The sequence below is a fragment of the Lissotriton helveticus genome, chromosome 2_1 (genome assembly GCF_964261635.1).
Source record: "Lissotriton helveticus chromosome 2_1, aLisHel1.1, whole genome shotgun sequence".
In the NCBI taxonomy this organism is placed as follows: Eukaryota; Metazoa; Chordata; class Amphibia; order Caudata; family Salamandridae; genus Lissotriton; species Lissotriton helveticus.
Genome location: NC_136059.1, coordinates 1,557,897,727 through 1,557,919,681, shown reverse-complemented (window position 1 = coordinate 1,557,919,681; position 21,955 = coordinate 1,557,897,727). Strand labels below are relative to the sequence as shown.

At 44.3% G+C, this 21,955-nt stretch overlaps 1 protein-coding gene across 1 annotated transcript in view; it reads right to left on the bottom strand.

The window, feature by feature from the left end:
- LOC144819847 (uncharacterized) overlaps positions 1–21,955 on the bottom strand; it is a 269,054-nt gene that overhangs the window by 29,748 nt on the left and 217,351 nt on the right. The window contains exon 4 of the mRNA XM_078677580.1: positions 2,405–2,531. Within this exon, the coding sequence (XP_078533706.1) occupies positions 2,405–2,531 (127 nt within the window). The remainder of the gene's footprint in view (positions 1–2,404; positions 2,532–21,955) is intronic.

The window sequence follows — 21,955 nt, the reverse complement described above, 5'->3', positions numbered from 1 at the left end:
TAATTTTCCCACTAAGCCGGGTAAATTCGGTTTCTGATAGGGACGGGATAGATAATAAGGAGGCCCTAGATTCCGCCCTAGGTCTGTCACAGGCCGGCAAGGTGCAGGGATCAGGAAATGATAGGTAGATGTTACGCACTTTGTTAACAAAAAAGGACGCCAATTCATCACACAAAAATGTGGATGGGACAACCGGGGTATTGAATTTCCTGGTCCTGAGATCTTTGAGAAATTTGAAGATACATTTGGTGGGGTTAGGACTGGAGCTAATTTCCATGGCATAAAAGGCTGCGCGTGTTTTACAAACTGCTCTGTGATAGAGTTAGATTTTTGCCAAATAGTGTCCTTTTTTCTCTGGTGCGTAGTCTTTCCTCCACTCGCGTTCAGCCTGTTTACAGGCTTTACGCAGGATGGTTAGAGAGTTGTTATACCAAGGATTGGTGGTGGAGGTCCGACTTTTAACCCATTTAGCCGGAATAAGGGCGTCTAGACCTCGCAAGATCCAGTCGCAAAACTGGTCGTAATCTAGACCATTGTCAAGAGGATTAGCCCTGAGATATTGGTGAAAGTCATCAAGCTTCAGTTTGTGCCAAGGGCGTTTAAAGGCCGATCGTTAGGGGGTTTAGTAAGCGGGACAAACCATTTAACCAAGAAGTGGTCAGTCCAGCCCATGGGTATGGGACGATCCATGGTTACTGACTGAAGATTGGAAAATAAGGGGTCGAGCAGATGTCCAGCTAAATGCGTGGATCCAAGGACTAATTGATCCAGTGGAGAGCAGCTAGATCAGCTATGAAGGTGGCATTGTCCTGGATATTGTCCAGGTGGAGATTGACGTCTCCACGGATACTAAAATTTGCCGATCCTGCGGCAAGCTCACTAACAATCTCAGGGAGTGCTTCCTTAAACTTGGTGGATGAGCCAGGAGGACGATATATCATTAAGCCTGATAGGGAATACTGTGGGCTCACCGCTACCTGAAAGCGCGCCGCTTCACAGTCTACCACCTGAACTTTATTAAATAGGCAGTCGTAGTGAGATTTATGGACGACCGCTATGCCCCCTCCTCTGGAGTCCCTATTTAGAGTACTTATGGAGTATCCAAGGGATAGGGCCAGGTTCACCGTAGCTACCGAGTCGTCTTTAAGCCAGGTTTCAGATAGAAAAAATATGTCTGGACGTTCTTCCGAGATTAAATCGAGTATTTCGGCGTGATGTTTCGCCAGAGATCTGACGTTGTAGCAGTTTCAGCTGAATCCGGGGCTGAGTTCGGCGAACGCAAGCAGGGAGGGTAGGGGTCGGGATGGTAAAAATCCCACAAGCAGAGCAGTTCCACGAAGAGTCCCGTAGAATCGGAGGATTGGCTGTGCGAGGCGCTTGGCCTGTGTTGAGACTCATGAGTTTGTCTCTACCATAGCATAGAGGGCCTGGCTGACACTGGCCAGGGGTCCTGGCGAGAGGCGACGTACAGGCGCAGACGGGCTCGCCTTTGGCGCATCCGCTGCACGTCGCCCAACACATCGGTAATGAAGGGAAGGAGCGTGATGGCAACTAGACCGCTCCCCCCTTCCGCCGGAAGTATGAGCCCAGGCAGACCAAGTGATAGTAAGAGACTCCCCTCCACAACCACGAGAAAAGCTCGGGGTGGAACGAGGAGTGTGAAGCAGGCGCACGTAATCACAAAGGTCGGTGCAGTTTTTTTTAAATCAACACAACACAGTGCGGGCATCCAAAATCATACCCCCTGTGAAATTCCTAACACAAATGTTATTTAAAAGCAAGCAGCGTCTAAAACAAAGCAGCGCGGTACATAGATCTTACCTCTGGTGTGTAGACCGCTGCGCGAGTAAAGTCCTGCGTTATGTAGGGAAGGAGCGTGATGGCAACTAGACCGCTCCCCCCTTCCCCCGGAAGTATGAGCCCAGGCAGACCAAGTGATAGCAAAAGACTCCCTCCACAACCACGAGAAAAGCTCGGGGTGGAACGGGGAGTGTGAAGCAGGCGCACGTAATTAAAAAGGTCGGTGCAGTTTTTTTAAATCAACACAACACAGTGCGGGCATCCAAAAACATACCCCCTGTGAAATTCCTAACACAAATGTTATTTAAAAGCAAGCAGCGTCTAAAACAAAGCAGCGCGGTACATAGATCGTACCTCTGGTGTGTGGCATATGGAGGGAGCTCTGGCCTTCGCAGAGTCTAGTGACATATACCTCCGAGCTTATTCCTTATAAACTTTCTGAGCAGAGAGATCAGACTGAATCAATGTCATCAATAGTTGTCTAATCAACACTGTAAATGTAGAGCTAGAAAGAAGCCATACTGTAAACTAAAAGGTGCAAGGCCAGCATTGAAATGCAACATACATATACTTCTTTCTTACAAACAAGTACACATCATCTTACCTGCAGAAGATCTTGTGGCTCTTGTAATGCTTGACTGCTTGTCCACAAAACTCGCACAATTGAATCAGAGGGGGCTTCCCCGTTGATGCCTCCAAGTGCTTCATTCTGATGTGCTGTGTCAGGTCATCTGCAATAAGTTCCAGTTATTATTTCACACCTTGAAATGGGTTTGCAATTCAAAAACATCCAACTGAAGGTGTTCCTCTTACACATATGTTGATTTGCTTGCATCCTACACACAATAACCAGTCAGTCAAAAGTACTTTATTCGGTTAAATTAAAAACCATAAAAGCATACTATACAATACATAGAATTAGATTATGAGAGTGAATCACAATAAAAATTCCAGACATTAAATACGTATCAAACAGCTAGTTACATGTTTTTTTTTTTTTGTTAAAAACCACCCAATAACCATTTCAGCGAGCAGAGACTGCTGTAGAGGCAGACACCCCAGGACTCAAATGTAGACGTTTTATGAAGAACAGTGGCATTCAGGATGCTCAAGGAGGAAACACAGCAAGCAATACACTCCTTTCACAAGGCTGGGAGAGGTCAGCTCCCAAGAATGTATTAACACATTCAGCAGAATTGTTTATTTAATGATTATTTTCCAAATGACATTTTCAAAATTGTAGGATTTTAGCAACAGCTTTGAAGGGGAGCACGTTAAGTAAGTAACTCAATATTTCACCTTTGGTCAAAGTATGACGGAGCACTATTCCTTGGTAACAGCAAAGATATCTGCAGTACTAACAGAGTATAGTTTGCCACTAGTCCCTTTTGGGAGAAATGAGAGCAGTCAGCTGCAGACACAGTACCAATAGCAACCAATAGACTAGTATTAGTTTAAGTATACATCATGCAATATACCAAGCGCCTGCGCTAGTTACATACCGCTAGCACATACAGTTACTCCAGATGGCGAGCCTATGCTCACTGTTGCACCTGCTGTTACTGCTTAAAATGTCAACAAGGGCACAGCAAAGAGGGAAGAGAACATTGACATCTTTCCTCAGCTAAGTATACTCTGGAGTATAATCCCTCAGAATATCCCCCATGCAGGCAGCCTACATGTTCTGGCACTCACAACACATATCCAACACAGACAGCCCCCCCCCCAATGAAGCCAGCACTCACAACGCTCTATAATGGGACAGTCAGGGTTTTCCTGGTCGTCTCACAAAATCCTTCCCTTTGACTTCATGCAGATAAAACACAGGCTCTATCAGCACTAGCCCTTCTTCAGCCCAATGCACTCCCTTCACCTTGCTGACACTACTTACAATAAATGTGCAGGGCACAACACTCTCTTCAGCAGGTGTCCCGTAACTGACTACTTGTCTCATTAAGGGAAGTCATCCTCAGCACCACTCTTCTCCAAGAACCTTCCCTGCCCGTCTTCCTTACTCTCCAGGATGCCCCCTATGCCCCTCACACACCCAGGTATCACTGCCCTCCTCAAATCCCCAGAATATTGTACTCCCTCTCTCCTAAACGTCCTCGATTGGCAGCACTCACTCGCCCCTATGATCCAGGATGTAAAACAGCCATTAATCTCCAGCAACTCACCACACTGGTATCTGGGCGCCATTTGACAAGTGTGCACAACATTTAGCATGCAATTTATGGAACTGGCTAGGTTATAGTGTAGTGTAGTTCCTATATCCCTGATAGGCTCTGCGCTTTGGAATAATATACACTATAGATTTGACATAGGACTGAGGTCAGTATGTCTCTATCGAGTACATTAAACTCGATTACTTATGTGTGCCAGCTAACTCAGTGGTCACTAGAAACTTTCTCGAATGAACAAGAAGGGATTAGTTTCCGACAACCGCATAAACATGACAACTTTGTTTCCCTTAGAGTCGGAACAATATCTTCAGAGTCGTGGAAACAATAGATAACTGTTTCACTCAGTCAATCGTGCATGCTTTGTATTTACAGAGTTGCATAGAAATAGAGAGACGGGCGTTTCAATAAAAAGGGTTTATTGAACAGTCTTATTTCTCATGGAAGATATATGAACTGCTACAATCGTAAGACAGAATGCGAAGTATAATACGTACAGCATTAGCAGTAAGATAAATAACACAGGCTAAAATACTCATCTGGTGCTTCTAAAATAATCCTACCCCAGTGTACCTAACCTAAGTCTAGTACAAGGGAAGAAGTAGGTGTTGTCTTAGTCTGGTTTAGTTATGCCAAAAGTGGCCAAAAGTTTCTCTAGGTTGTAATCAGCTCCATACCTTAGAATGAGAGAGGTTGGTATCTCTTTCCCGGGACTCGATCTCTAACACCCCGCAAGGGGAGTCAGAAACACTGTAGTTAGATTGTCCGCGACGAGGATGACAGCGTCTGGTCAGTGCGTCAGTTGGGGACTTGGCTTCCTTCGGGTCTTGCTGTGGCGAGCCGCGTGCAAGTAGGTAATCGAACCGCACCGTGCCGTGCCATAGCAAGTGAGGGCTTATTTATACCTTGAATTTACCGCACGGAATTTACGTGTTACCTCTAAGACTAAATAACTGAGGCCTTTTTTGGGTACAGTATTGCCTTGCTTCTATATTGTGAAGACTGAAGGTTGGTCTGAACATTAAACCACCACTATCTCATTTATTTGTAATTTTATTTATTTGTATGATTGTCTTCCGTGAGTCACCTTTTTTCACACTATTGCCATTTACAAAGCGTGTTTCATTGTATTTTCATTATTTTCATGTGTTTTGTCATCATATAACTTTATCAACACATTTCCACGAAGAACTCACACTGTGTTCTCCTATAGTATAAACACTCTCCATGCTCCCATTGGCTAACTCCCGATCACGTGATCGGGACTCTAGCCAATCGCGCTACTCGATGCTCAACAGCCTGCAATGAAGATTCTTACTTCTGTTGTCATTGGCGGCCCCGTTTGGGTTTCTTCACATCGGAAGGAAATCTATCCTCGAACGAACTTGTAGAAGACGCTTCGCGTCTCTAAAGTAAGTTGTTTTTGGACAATACCGCTAGAGCGGAGTATAAGAAGTAGGACACTTTTTCATGATCGAGTGAGAATGTTACAGTGTTTTAATACATCGTATTTTATTTCAGCTGTTCACATAATCTACTATTACATTGAGAACAATCATGTGAGTGCTTATATATCCATGCTCTAATGTTTGTTCACCATAGCACGAACACTGGGTGCACTTCATGATCACGATTTCACTTTAAATTGAGCACTAAACGCGCTGTTATTTTCGAGTTATTATTATTATGTTTTGTATGGTTTGATACTGAATAGATTATTATTTTGCCTTGCTTCTAGTGTGAGGTCCCAAAAGAAGGGCTACTCAGCCCGAAATGCATTGGACCTAAGGACATGGTTGTTGATTGAATGATACTCATTCTTAAGATGAACTATCTTGATAAAAACAGGAACTTATGAATTAAATAAGACTACTTTTGAAACAAAGACTTTTTCGAATTTGTGATTTACATTCAGTTGATCTGGGGGACTCCAGCAACACAGAGTGGAGCGCCAGGGGATGCTTCCAATTTTCGTTGGAATCACATGTTAATTAAGGAGAAAAAAGTGACAGGAACTAACTGAAGACTGCTTCTTCTTTTGAAGTAACTGTCTCTGATAACTTTGCTGGTCCTTGGGGGCGGAGCTTGCCGGTTCAGAAGATGGCACTGCAGTAACGGAGCTCCTTAAAGCCATCACTACTATCCGTCACTTATCCGAGTAACTTGCTACCTTTTCAGCTGCTGTCTGGGCTGCTCTAGCTGAGGAAGTGCTACTGAGCTGCCAAGTACCTCTACTGCCCCAGAAAATTGAGAACAGGCGCCATCAACCGTGTTGGGAGGAGTTATCTGCGCTGCCTGTGCTTGAGGCCTGCAGCCGATCTGGAGAAGATGCCCGGATTCGACTCCTCGGCGGAGGCTTTTTCGGTCTCTCTGCTCTGTCGGAGGTGAGACGAGCGGAGTCCCGGGGGGAGTGCTGGTACAGTCTGGGGCCCCAGCGCCTGCTGCGAGATCCACACCGGTCTCCTCTCTGCCTGGCCCGAGACATGGTTGATAGCCTGCAACGGTGCTGGTGGCGTTCTGGCAGACGACGCAGCCTGGTCGTGGACCTGCGCCTCCCTGGTGATAGGCTGAGCTGTCCCACGAGAAAAGTGAGATGATTACCCCTGCCTGGGTTTGACCCGTAGCCGAATCTGCAGCAACTGGTAAGCGGGAGGAGAGGTTGAATACCAGAGGGAGCAAGTCCTTGAAGCTGATGGCAGGAGAAGGGCTGTGTCGTAATGGCGGCAATCTTCTCTGGAGCACCAGCTAAGCTGTGATTGCGCTGCTCCTGCAGGTGCTGCAGTCGTTCCCTATTGTGCTCCAGCTAAAGTAATCAGTGGCACCCCTCTTGCGACTACTAGGCACTGCTAATAGGAGCTCTTTGAGTGCACGCTCCCTTTCCCTTACAATGGCATCCTGCGTTGGCCGGTACTAGATGAATTCTGAACCTGCTGACAGCACCAAGTGAGTAGGAGCTGGAAACGCTGCTTTTTTGACGCATCTTGCTTAAACATCGCACACTTTGATTAGAGGTGGAGTGTGTGCCTGGATTGCTCTCGGCCCAATCAGACCCGCTTGTAAGCTCTGTGAGCCCCTCATAAGGTGCCTGCGGGTGAGGTAGGGGACGACGTGGGCCCCTCAATGATGGGGAAAGTGGACAAGGTCTAATCCAAGTTGCAAATCGAAGAGTGGAAAACGAGGGCCCATGAAGGGGGTGACTCCCAGCCCTCCTCTGAACAGTGCAACATGCCTGAAGATGCACCTGCTGATTTGCGTCAGATTCTAGCCACCATACAGCAAAGCCTGAGCACAATTGACGGCAAAATAGACTCATTGGCTATTCGCATGGACAGTATGTCTGAGAGACTAGATAAGCAGGCGGAGAGAGAGTGACAGAAGTGGAGGAGGCACATATGGAGACTCCCGCAGCACAAAACCAACTTAATAAGGCCTTAACACAATTACAGGACAAAGCAGAGGACTTGGAGGCCAAGTCTAGAAGGAGCAATATTCGAATTACTGGCCTACCCGAATCCACTGCCACAGGAAATATGGAGACATTCACTAAAAAACTCCTGGTGACCCTCCTGGGCCGGGACATTTTTTCCTTCATATTTGTGATTTGAGCGAGCCCACCTCTCTCTGGGTCCTAGGCCTCCTAAGAGAGCACCACCGCTCCCGATTATTGGCAAATTCCTGAATTACAGGGACAGGGATGCCGCACTCAGGAAGGCTAGGGAACTAGGGGACTTACAATATGAGGGCACCTCCATCTCGCTCTTCCCTGACCTTACTCTCAAGGTCCAGGAGGCAAGGAGGCAATTTACCCCATTGAAATGGACACTACGACCTCAAAACCTTGAGTATGCCATGCTCTATCCCGCAAGACTCAGGGTACCGATCAATGGTGTATCAAAGATATTCATGGACCCTAAATCTCTACAGAAAGCTCTGAAGGACACTCCAAAACCCAAAAGAGCAAGGGAGATACGAAACAACTGCCGCAAGCAGCCGGGTCAACCTGGATGAACAAGACTAGAGACTTCAGCTGATGACATGCTACCATGTGAGATGGAATCAATGGGAAGCCAAGGGTCTCTTTAGTTTATTAACAGCTTTTCAGCCACGGGCTCTACTATGTAGAGATGTGCGGTTACAATGAAAGTTTGAGGGAATGAAAGGTTCTTGACATGCAGTTAAGTGTGGATTGACTAGACAGTCACTCCCTAATGAGTAAGACGATTATTCAGCCATTCTGGGAACAGTCCAGCTCGAACTGCCAAGCCATGTCTTCCCTGGACGGGAAACAAGCATCCTGGGACCGGTTTCTGACTATTCACCCGTCATCATCCAGGCTAGCTTGAATCCAGTGGCAAAGTGAGCAAGGGAACCACGTCTGGGCATACCCTGCCAACTTAGGGCGAACAAAGCAAAACCAAAGGGGATGATGGACGGAGTGTTGTACATTGCAAGCACTCACCCCCAGTCAACGGATCTGGGTTTAATCCGTCAACATTCTTTAGCTCACTCCGCCACCCCAGTTCAGAAATGGCCATATGCAAATCAGTCTGACCCTGTGCCTCATGGGAACAGTCCAGCCCGAACTGCCAAGCCATGTCTTCCCTGGACCAGAAACAAGCATCCTGGGACCGAGTTCTGGCTATTCAGCTGTCATCAGCCATGCTAGCTTGCATCCAGTGGCAAAGTGAGCAAGGGACCCACGTCTGGGCATACCCTGCCAACTTAGGGCGAACAAAGCAAAACCAAAGGGGATGATGGACGGAGTATTGAACTTTGCAAGCACTTCCCCCCAATCAATTGATCTGGGTTTAATCCCTCATCATTCTTTAGCTCACTCCGCCACCCCAGTTCAGACATGGCCATATGCAAATCAGTCTGACCCTGTGTCTCATGGGAACAGTCCAGCCCGAACTGCCAAGCCATGTCTTCCCTGGACAGGAAATAAGCAACCTTGATTGATTGACCCTGAAGGTATTGCAAAACAATTTGGCCAGTATTACTCCAAACTGTATCGCTCTCAGAAGTCAGCACATGAGAGCAATACCTCGAATCGAATTGATTGAGTTAGGTGCACAGCCTTTCGTTTAAGGACTTCGTTTGTCCATTTATATTGTTATAATCTCGAATTTATTAGGGGCTCTATTGGTGGCGTCCTCCGTACGTGGGCGTCTGAAATATAATCAAGTGCGTGCTCCTAATGGTGCATTAGTCGCATCCCTATAGGCACACTCTGGTTCCTCTGTTAAGAAATGAGGATTCCACACTGGGTCACAACGCAAATTATTTCATTTTTATTCCAATTTTTCTTTTTTAAATTTCTTTGTTTTCATTCACATTTTGTAAGCATATTCACAGCGGCATTACTGAAGCAAAATCCAATGCATTTCGGGCATATGGGACACCCTTCGTCAGGGAACAATACTAGAAAATAAACAAAAAAACATAATATATACTGATGCTAATAACAAGTTCAATATTGGCTGTGTCATCTCAGTGTTCAAAAAGGTGCTCAATGCACGGTTCGGGAACCAGAACTAGTGATGTGTCAAGTGCTTATTCGTAAGTGATTCTACCGTGTCACCTTATAACCTCAACGCCCACAGGGTAATGAGGAAAAACCATAAACAAAAACTCCGAAGACCACTTACATGCCGTCTGCTGTTGGCAAACTAACAATCTGCAAAAGGAATATTGCGTAGAAAACGGTTAAGTCCCGTGTCGTGTCACATATTACACATCATATGTAAAGCAACCTCCTACATACATAAACTGTGTTACAACTAACCTTATGATTCCAGCTTTCAACCTCCGGAGTCGACAGGCTTTTCCAAAAGGATTCAAACAAACTGGCACGCTAGACGCGTTTCCTGGTGTACAGTTAATCGTGAACCTATTGGTTAGTGGTCCGATCATGTGACACCCATCAAAATAGACGACGGACTACCCGTCGCCAGACATCTAACTTGTTCCTCTTCGAACTACATGAGAATACTCAAGAAATACTCAACTCTAATGGTGATAACAAATAAACATAGGCATGGAAAAATAAAAATAAAACAATGAGCGCGACGATTACAAAATATGTTGGAACGGGATTCGAACCGTGACCCGATAAGTAACGTGATGTGTAAAAGCAAAGTGTGCTATCAGCCCAAACATAATCATCAAAGGCTAAATGAGGTACCTAAGACAGTATTAGTATATAACATGTAAACATTGAACGAATCACAGGGGTCACACTGATGACCAAGGAACATTTCATAAAAGTAATTACAAGTAGCAAGAGAGTTCAATACGATCATTGAGACCGTTTGGTTTATGGGAAGACAGTCTTTGAATCCATACATTATCCCTCTGTAAAAGGTATTTTGTATTGTCTCTTCCTTCCTTTTTCTCCACACATTCTAAAATCAGAAACTTAGGTTGGGATACATTATGCTGTTCTTCACTGAAATGTGCAGCAATAGCGGACTTCATATTCTTTGTGAGGATGTTGGACTTGTGTTCTGTCATTCTTACTTTAATTCTACTCTCAGTTTTTCCGACATATACCTTTCCACAAGGGCATTTAAGTAGATATATAACATTAGCAGTGTCACATGTTGTCGTCACCTTCAGTTTTATTTCATGACCCTTCATTGGGTGGTTGATCTTATTGCCTTTGATGATATTGTTGCAACTTCCACAGTTCAGGCATGCTCTTGTTCCTTTGTACACCTTAATTATTGGTGGTTTCTGTTTCAAAATTTCTCCAATGTTGTGACCTTGTGTAAAGGCAAATAGAGGTGGTTGCGTGAAAGTAGTGTTAAAATCAGGTTCCAGATTAAGTATCTCCCAATGTTTCATTATGGTCTTTTTGAATTTGGCACTCATGGTTGAATACTTTGAGACTGTTACAATTCTAGTCTCTTCCTTAGATTTCTTGCATCTCAACAGATCTTTTCTTTCAATTTTCTCCACGCGTTTTTTGGATTCCTCAATGATATTTTCTGGATATCCTCTTTCTAAGAATCTTTATCCCATCTCTTTAATCCTGATTTCTACTTTTGCCTCGTCAGATGTGATCCTTTTAACTATGGCCATTTGGGAGAATGTTTTAAACTTGTTTGATGAAAACTTGTGAAATGTAACATATTGTTCCTATCAGTAGGCTTTCTGAATATGTCGGTTTCGATCCCTGTTTCTGTAAGTGAAACTTTTACATCCAAGAACGTAACATGTGTATCTGATATGTCCCAGGTAAATTGTATATGTTCATCCATGTCATTCAGTTCTACTAATGCTGCTTCCAATTTCTCTCTGGTGTTTTTCCAAATAATAAAAACGTCGTCGATGTATCTAACTAAGATGTTCAATTCCTCATAATCTTTCATAAAGATATTAGCGTATACCGGAGCCGCTAAATTTCCCATAGCCATTCCTACCAGTTATTGGTACCATTCATCCTTGTAGCAGAAATAGCTCTGATATAAAGTGAATAACATTAGTTCCATGAGAAATGTTTGAAATGAAAGTTGTAACTCAGTGTTCAATAAAGCTTTCTCCACGGCCTTTATTCCCAGTGAGTGAGGAATTGATGTGTACAGTGAACGGATGTCAGCCGTACATAAGATTAAGTTCTCTCCGGGTTCAATTGTGACAGTTTCCAGTTTTAGTAAGAAGTCGGTAGTATCCTTGATATGGGTTGTCATATTCTTAACTGTGGGTTGGAGATATTTGTCCAATAGTTGACCGATGGGTTCATGTAGGCTTCCTCGAGTGGAAACAATTGGTCGCAATGGGGGATCTCTAAGATTTTTATGGATCTTTGGTATCATGTATAGCACCGGGCTCTTTGGATGTTGTTGAATGAGAAATTTCTTGGTTCTATCATTTATGGTCCCCATCTCATAGGCTTTATCAATGATATTCTTTAAAGATTCCATATACTTCATGGTGGGGTTGCTTTCTAATTTCATGTAAGTGTTTGAGTCCGCTAAGTGCTCCATCACTTTTTGCTCATACAGTGTGTTATTCATAATAACCAAAGCGCCCCCTTTGTCAGCCTTGGTACATATAATCTCCGGCATGGCTGCCAATTTCTTCAATGAATCCAGGTCCTTTTGTGTGATGTTCTTCTTGGTGCCCGCTCCATATTTCAGTTTGGATAGATCTTGCTTCACCAACTTCTCAAAAAGATCCAACGTCTTGTGACTGACGGGTGCCCGGAATGTGCTGCTGGTTCTAAGTCCCAGCAGTTGATCCTCTTCCCGTGTGTCTTGTTTTAGTAGTACGTTGTCAAAAAAATGTCTCAATCTGAGCTTGCGCATGAGTTTAAAGAAACTGACTTCTAATTCTAAAGGATCAGTGTTGGTGGTTGGGACAAACGACGTGCCCCTTTGTAAAAGCTTTATTTCCTCTGTGTTCAACTCATGATCAGAGATGTTAATGACCAGTTGATCTATGTTTGTGTCTTTTTCTTCTCTTTGTCTTTCTTTGGAACTGTCGTGCTCCTTGTGTTGGGATGCTCTTTTTCCTTTTCTTGTGTTCTTGCCCCTCCTGGGTCTCCTTTTTGGGCTTGGCCCTGCTCTAAAAAAGAACTTGTAGTAGTTACAGCACTTGTTGTTGGTTGTTCGTTTCGAGTTGTATCATGTGAACTGGGTATTTGCTGAAGTTTCTGTATTCTGGATGAGGTGTCACTGCCAGACGAGGAAGTATCTGTATGCTGTGTATATGGGCGGTTTCTCCTCTTTTGGGCGTATACCTCCACCCAGGTGTACACTTTCCCAAGTTTATAATCGAGGGTGTCCCTCTTAAATTTCCGAATTTTTCTTTCGTTGATGTCTCGTGAATGTCTCTCGATTTGGTCCTTCACATCCTCCAATGTTTTAGCTAGGTCTTCTTCTGACATCATTCCGGATAGTTCAGTGGACACTTCAGAGATATCTTTAGCCAGTTCCTCAAGAATACCCGATAGTTCTTCTATTATTAAAAGAATGAGATCCAGGGAGCACTTATTTAAAATTGCATACCATTTATCTTGGAAGTGTTTAGAATTTTTGCAAAGAGAGGGTTGAGAGCAATTCGTAGGCCCCGCGGTATACGCTGCGATCGATGGTATCTTATTAGTGTGCTCGCGTGTAATTTCGGATTGATCTCCCTTTTTGATAAGTATATGAGTTGTCTCACATTTTGTTCCTTAGTGCGTATGGTAGACTCCTGTGATATTTCTTCCCTGATTAATGCATAGATCCTGTTAGCTTCATCCTCCTTGAAAGCAAAAATATCGGCTCTTGCCTCAGTGCTTTTCGCAATCATGCTTACAAAATTTGAATGAAAACAAAGAAATTTAAAAAAGAAAAATTGGAATAAAAATGAAATAATTTGCGTTGTGACCCAGTATGGAATCCTCATTTCTTAACAGAGGAACCAGAGTGTGCCTATAGGGATGCGACTAATGCACCATTAGGAGCACGTACTTGAGCAATACCTCGAACACATTAAGTTACCTTGGCTGACCAATGAACACCACGAATATCTAATGAGACCTCTTGAAGCCTGGGAGATACATGAGGTCTTGAAAGACATGCACTCGGGAGGAGCTCCCGGTCAATATAAATACTTAGAGGCACTATTCGAAGAAATAAGTGAATCTAGTGAGATGACCCCTTCAATAAGAGAAGCCCTGGTAGTTGCGATATTGAAACCTGGTAAGCCATCCAATGAGTGCTCCTCATTCTGGAGATTGTCACTGTTGAATGTTGATATCACAATATATGCCAAGGTCCTTGCTAACCGTCTCGCCCCGCTTGTGCCGAAGCTAGGCAGCACAGAACAGGCGGGCTTTGTCCCAGAGTGCAATTTAACATACAACTTAGACGTGGAGGAAGCCTTCGACTCCGTGGAGTGAACATTCATGAACACGGTGTTGCGAAGAATGGGTGTAGGCAAACTATTTATTAAACTGGTGGCCATACTTTTTACCTCCCAATCTGCAAGGGTAAGAATTGGAGATAGGGTCACTGCCCCCATCAAAGTATCCAGAGGCACTAGGCAAGGTTGCCCGTTATCTCTCTACTCCATTATGCAATTGTAGCGGAATCTCTGGCCTGCGCACATAGGGAATACCATGGGTGGAGAGGAATTTGATTCCCAAATTATAATTTACTAATATCATCATATGCAGATGACACCATTTTATATATTAGAAACCCCGAAACGAATTGTCTCCCGTACTTAGAGAGGTTGCTGATTTGGGGAATTTTATGGACTAAAGATTAATTGGACCAAGTCCATAATATTCCCATTGACTGAGCTCACTGCTCCCTTTGAATTGGACTTTCCTCTGACTTGGTCAAATCAACCGGTGTGGTATTTGGGTACCCAGATTCATACAGATCCAGAAATAATTATCAAACAGAACTATAGCAGGGCAATCACCAAACTGCAGGAGGATGTGGAACGATGGGCCAGCTTCCTCTGTCCATGCTTGGCCATATATCACTGATGAAAATGGTGATACTCTCCAGGTTCTTGTTCTTGTTTTTAAATATACCAATGGTCCTTCCGTCACATTTCTTTAAATCCATAAGATCAACGCTGACAAAACTGGCATGGGCGGGGAGACAAACGCATGTCCCATGGGGAATTCTCACCCTTCCCTATGCTCTGGGCCGGCTAGCGGCCCCAGATCTAGAACTTTATTATAGAATTGCACAAAGATCACAAGCCTACCATTGGATACATAAGTAGGTGGGTCCCCCTCACCTACATATAGAGAAGATAGCTGCTTCCCCGCCACACTCCCCTCTCGATTATTGCATGCTCCCAATCGCCGAACTGGTATTCTTGACTTGGTCAATGCCATGGTTCATGCATGGCACGACCTGGTGTAGAGACAAGTGTACTATATTATATTCTCCGCTAACCCTGATAGAATGGTGCGATGGATGCCCATTCCTGGAGACAGGGAAGTGACTGAGGCATTAAAGTCTATTAATATCACTCAAATTGGGGACCTCTTCCTTGATGGAAGTGTATGTAACTAGGCTGAGAATGGCGCCGAAAATCAAGATGTTACACCGTTAGTGCATTTTCACTTCCACAGAGCCCCACACTCCCTGCGGGAACTCCTTGCCGAGGACATGGCGGAGCCGCCTGAGGTCACTCCCTTCTCATTACTGTTAAAATCTGAATCACCTAGCAGACTGGCGCCTAGCATCTATGGCACGGTTCAGAGCTACCGCAAGAACTTTTACACTAAATTGCTGCTAGAATGGCAGTCAGACCTACATATAACCATTGATGATGACACCTGGAGCTACTGCTGCGAGGCAACGTGGTGTATCTCATTGAATGGGAGACATAGGCTTGTCCATTTTAAATTCTTGCACAGAGTGTACAATATACCCACCTGTTTGCATAGATATGGACTGCTGGAAACGGCGGAGTGTGATAGATGTAGAGCCTCCCCGGTTGATTTTTTACATGCAGCCTGGCTATGTCTGGGTATAGCTAATTTCTGGGGCCTAATCTTCCAAGAATTATGTGGAATTGCAGAAACATCAATATCACCGGATCGTCTACTGGCCCTCTGCAGCTACTCGAACCGGATAAAGAAAAACATTTGACGCCTGGTAGAGATGGGGTTGTTGATTGTAAAGTGTAGAGTTGCAGCACGCTCGGCGTGAGGTCCGCCTCCAACCTTTGCGGAATGGTCAAGAGATATGCTCTATTGCAACAAACAAACAGAGGTATACAGCGAACTATTTCCTCCCCAGAGTCGCTCAAAAATCTTTGGGGACTTTATCAAAATCACTTAGCAGGAAAGGTCTCAAATGCCCCTTAAAAGATTATTGACACAAACTTGAACATCATGTGTCGGAGGAACCTGATTAAAGATACAGGATTTGGGCCAGAAACCTAGCCACTGTTTATTGATTTAGACATGAATCTCTCATAACTGTACTTTTTGTCCCATACGATTACAACGGTTCAACCCCACGGTACCGGTATACTTGATCCTAGCTGATTCCTAGTAGAGATTGTAACTGGATTTCCAGAGGTTATACAAGTGCCCCATGAGCCAGACACTGTTACCTGATGCTATTTATGCCTATAGCCATGTATAAGGTCTACTGTGGGTGCAATTTACTGATGTGTTCGTGGTATGATGTTACAGTCACTGAAGTGGTTCTTTTATGCTTTCTTTTTCTGTTTAACTGTTATATTCCCTATGATACAGTATTGATATCGCTTGATATGCTTGTATAACATGATGTAAAACTTTAATAAAAATATTTTTTTTAAACTTTCCTGGTTCTTCTGACTGGCTTCCTGTCGGAGTTGGTCGCCATAAGTGTATTAAAGTAACTGCATTGCTACATGCACAAGTTTGTCTTGAAAAAGTTTCAAAGTGTCAAATTAGTTGAATTTGCCAGTGCTTGTCCGCTGTTAAGTGAAAAAGTGCATATTTACTATACCTTCTAATTGCTATATGTCTGGAACATGTGGTGGAACCTTTTCGTTACGGTGTCCATAAATTCATAAAAATACAGTTTACTTTTATAAATTGGTGTCAGATTTCTTGAGAGTCGTGTTACTTTCTTCTTCAGTTGTTCTGGTGCTGTTTAAATGCTTTACACTTGTTCCTTTGTTGAAGCCTGCCTGCTCGAAGCCACAGCTACCCAGGGTTGGAAGTGTATTATATGGCGAAGTCTAACACCAACATCATATAATACATCCCATTTTCTCACAGCTCCGATGAAAGGGAGCATCTGAAAGGAAGTCAGGTGTAACTTCAGTACGTTGATAGTGAACACCAGAGAATGCAGGAAGTCTGCCGTAGTCTGGATGTGGGTGACAATTGCATGGGGCGAGTCCGCCTTTAGCAGCCAGTTGTCGAGGTAGGGGGAAAACTGGAATTTCTGACTTCTACGGATGGGCTGCAACCACAACCATCAGCTTTGTGTACACCCGAGGGGTGAGGGTAGGGGCAAAGGGGAGGGCGCTTGTGGCCCACTGTGAATGGCAGGCATTATCTGCGGGTCAGCAGAACAAGCATGTGAAAATAGGCATCCTGCAAGACCAACGCTAACATCCAGTCTCTAAGGTCCAGGGCAGACAAGATCTGAGCCAACGTGAGCATTTAGAAATTCTCTTTTTCAGGAATTAGTTGAGAGGGTGAAGGTCTAGTATATTCTTTTTTGGCATCAGAAAGTACTGGGAATAACAACCATTGCCTATTTCTAATGCCAGCATTCTCTCTAAATCTCCTTTGGCTAAAAGAGCCTGCACTTCCTGATGCAGCAGGGAGAGGTGATCATCCGTCCACCAGTCTAAGGTTAATGGGAAGGGCAGCGGGATTTCTGTGAATGGAAGGGTGTAAGTCGGCTAAACAATTTCAAGCACCAATATGTCCAAGTGAAGGGCTAGCTATAAGGGTAGGTGATGCTTGATCCTGCCGTTGACTGGTTGCCTGTGATGGTGAGAGAGCATATTAAAGAGTATGAAGGCTGTGACTGCCGTGGGTGGTGGACTGGGCAGATCTCTATCATTCGGTCCCATGGAGCTTGTGGGAACCCCGTCTTTGGCCACAAAAGGACTGGGGAACCTGTTGACCATGGTGGCTAGGCTGGAATGGACGTGGTTGGTAGCCCCTACTATTGTCACTGAAGAGGCGAAAGGCAGGGTGGGGCTGGCATTGGACCTGAGACTGGAACTAGGCATCTACTTCTATAAACCTGATGATAACCCCAGAAACAAGTATTTTACTTGTAATTACTTTGTGCTTCCCTGTGAGAATGGCTCGGATGCCAAGTTAGCACACTACTTGCGGAAATGACTTAATATTACTACCTGTGGCATTCAATCTTTGGCAAAAGAGCCTCAGGTACAAGACTAAATCAATGTCAAACACTGGAAATTTCCCATCCTGAACTTTAGTATGAAATTGATTTACAATATTGACTCAATAGTAGACATAGTTCTATGTAATGCTAAAAGCAAACCACTACTCTGGTCATACACTAGAAGTATGCCACTACTCCACAGGACCAGAAATTTTTATAATTCCACAAAGAGAAACACTATGGAAATGAGACCTCCTGAGCCTAAACTAAAGATAAACAGTGAGAGAAGAAAATTCAGAAGAGAATAAGGGGCGGGCTAAGTGGCAATCTAAGACGGCAGCATCGGTTCAGAGCTCCTAAGGAGCCTTCCTTTCCCTTCCTGACCTCTCCCGTGGCAATGCTCCTCAATAATTTTGATATGCTTAAGAGTGAATGCAATCCTTAGAGACTCACCAGTAGCCACATTACAGTTTTTTGATCAGGGGTGAGTGGTGTTGACGGAAACCAGGTGCCCCGTCAGGGCAGCCACAGGGAGATGCGGGCCCGTGTGAAGCAGGAAGCCCTGGGATGAGAAAATGAGGCAATCTCTAGAAGGAGAATCTCCGACACTTATCACTACATTGTGGTTTGTGTTGAATGCATCAGACAATTTATCGTACATGCCTCCAGCTTGGCAGTTTAGGGAACATGCTGCAATTTCCTGAAGGGCTAGAGTAAAACCTGACATCACTCAACAGCGGAAGGCAGTTTTCTGTGCCCATCTTTCACGTTAGAAACCTATTTAATGACTCATATTTAGGTTGTTTCTCAGCAGCCTGTGTCTGTGCTGCATCCTTGTGCAATTACTGGTAACTGGTGCCTCAGTTCACTCACGGGCCTCTGCGCTGGCAGCCTTCACCCAGCTATTGGTGAACCCGGTCGGTCTATCCTGACTCGTGCTCGCAGGGGACTTGCTTTCATAGTCAAAATGGTCAGCTGGCTCAGCTATCATCAACCACAATGTAGTGATAAGTGTCTGAGATTCTCCTTCTAGAGATTGCCTCATTTTCTCATCCCAGGGCTTCCTGCTTCACACGGGGCTGCCATTGACGGGGCACCTGGTTTACAAGTCCCCTGAAGAAACGACAGCTTCCCAGGAAGGTTCTATAAGACTTTTGTATACTACTTGATCTTGCATTTATTTAAACTATTGAATATCTTCGCAGAACAGATGGGAGTAACTTCCACAATGATGGAAGCCACAATCTCTCTAATATGCAAACAAGGGAAGGACCTGAAACATTTACATTACACAGCATTGAATATTAATGTTAAATCAATAAATTATTTGGCTATGCAGCGAGAGACTATTCTCCTGAAACTGATCTATCCCAAACAGTAGAGCTTTATTGCGAATCGCCAGGTGCATGTTAATAAGCGCAGGGTAATCCACCTGACTGGAAAAGCGAATAGAAAGGCAATACTAGCAGTCCTTGTTACGTTAGACGCAGAGAAAGCATTTGATCATGTAGATAGGGCATTAATGACTCAAGGTTTTTATTGGGTTTTGAACCTACGTTTATGGCAATGGGCTTAGGTGACCATCAAAACCCGATATCCAGACTATCCCTCAATGGTAGACTCTCATGATGCCTGACACTCCACGGGGGAACTAAACAAGGATGCCTTCTTTCCTCGCACTTTTCTGTTCTAGTTAAAGGGGATGGGGAATTGCAGGGGCCTCAATTTGGACAAGAAACCCATAAAGTGATACTGTTCACAGACGATATTCTATTGGGCATGTTGAATCCTCATTCCTAACTTCCTAGATTGCATACTGAGGGAATTTGAAGAGATCTCCAACTTTAAGATTATTATATCTAAATCTGAGTCTTGAACTCCCACACACAAACGTCGCAACACTCAAAACAACAATATTAATTTCTGTAGGCACCATGATCCATTAAATATTGTAGGTTTACGATAGCACCATTCAAGCGAGGGTCAGGTTCAAAGCTCTATGCCTAGCTCAAAGAGCCCTCTATGACAGGGGGCCAGCCCTGTTAAAAACCATGGTCACCCCATATGCCCCAAATAGATCTCCCAGGTCCTCATCCAACTACCTCTTGAACACCATAAGGATAAAGAGATCTAGATGGGGAGGGGGAGAGCTTTTTCACACCTTACTCCAAAGCTATGGAACTCTATGACCAAGGAACTGAGACTGATCAAAGAGGAGAGAAGTTTCAGGAAAAAACTCAAGACCAGTGTTCCCACGAAGGCACGCGCCTGCGCCCCCGCGCACCTACGTGTCCCGGAGAGCGCACTGCTGTGTCTGTAGTGTGCACATCCCTGAGAGCATTCATCCCTCTTGCTAAATGTCTTTTGTTTTCTAGACTGCGACTGTGGGGTTCATTGTGTTAATTGCAGAGCCCGTCAGGAGCTGCGATTAAGCACAAATCAGCCCACAGCCACACTCTAGAAAACAAAAGAAATGCAGCACAAAACACAGTGTGTGCTTTTAGAATCACTTAAAAGCACAAGCTGTGTTTGTTAGCTTCCTGCATTTCTTCCCTAAATAGAGCTCGGCTGCAAGGTGATAGTGTGCCTTTTTTAAGTTTTCATGTTAATTGCAGCCCATGAAGGGCGCTGCCATAAACATGAAAACGTTAACAGAGGCGCAAAATCACCCTGTAGCTGTGCTCTATTATGAGAAGAAATGCAGCAAGCTTACAAACTGAAATACCTGGATTAAAATGCTAGTTTTCTGTGCTGTCTGCGGAATAGCTGTGTCTGGATGGGGCCCTCGGTCCAGGCAGCTGTGGATGCTGCGTTCTTGTTATTCTTTCGGACCAATCAGGTTTAACAACACTGGCGGTGCCCTGCTCACGCGTTGTCATTGGTGCCTGGATCTAGTTTCATGTGGGTCGCAGCCGGTCGGTCACCCCTTTCTGTTTTGCGTTTAATCTGTGTTTTGTAAACACGGATGCTGAGAAGAAGGGGCGGTGCACAGTGAGCTGCAGCATCACAGTCATGTGCTTTGTCTTGTTTTGGGGAATCACAGGATAGCTGCGGGCTCCGTCATGCTCACGCGTCCACGTAGCAAGGCTGAAAGCCTGACCAATATATTTATTATCTAATGTCCGTCCGAGTACAGGAGCATCCAACCTGCCCGGTGTGCAGAAGGTAGCCAAGGTTATGGTTCCTCGTTATGCGCTTTGTTTGCCCACGCAGCTTCTTTGCCATTAATAAAGATGTATGTGTTGATGTTGCTTGGAGCCATCTGTATTCCTTTCGCGCACTTTGGCAGATATATTTTTGATTTGGGTTGGAGTGGTGTGTATTGTTAGGGGTAATGAGACAGCTTTAATTTTTGTACTTGGTGTAAATTAATATCAAACATTATATTGTGATTGCTTGACTTGTTGCTTCCATGCACCTTTGTCAATGAGTAGCAATTTTAGTGCTTTAAGGTGGTGGTCTCTCAAAGGGGCGTGGCTGATGTAATTAGGGTGTGGCTTAAAACACAGAAATTAAAAATCGGTGATTTTGCTACTTGTCATTGTTTCCATATATATTATACAACACATACCATTACACATCTAACAAGCCAGAAGTATTGGCTTTGCAAATGGTTGTTGGTTACATAAGATAAATAAGCTACAACTATAGCTTCAAAGTATAGAATATTGAAAATGCTTCAGTTCTGAAATGATGAGGCTGAAAGAACTATATTGCGTCTGTTCGAAGTTGCATGTAATCAGTGAAGGGTGGTACTGCTGCAGAGTTGAGATTTTTTCCACCCTGAGGGTGAAGGCAAAAATGTAGCCCAATAGCAACCCATGTCAGCATCTGATTTTTAGAATTCCCGGGACCAAACACCGACAGAACCTGGGCTACTTAAAGACCTGAACTATTGTATAAACTGAGTAGTATACCTTATGATGATTATAAAGATTTGTCGCATGGTGCTGGGTGATGCAACAGGCCTTAATACTTAGCTCGTTGAAGATGTCATCACATGTATTAATAAGTGGATTATTGTGCTTTGCATCCAGATGTATTCCGCTCTTGTTACCACTGAGGTCCCATGCGTCTGAAACCATTGTCCACAAATGTTATAACCATGTTAGTTCCTTTGTACTCTAGATTCTCCAGGAATCACTT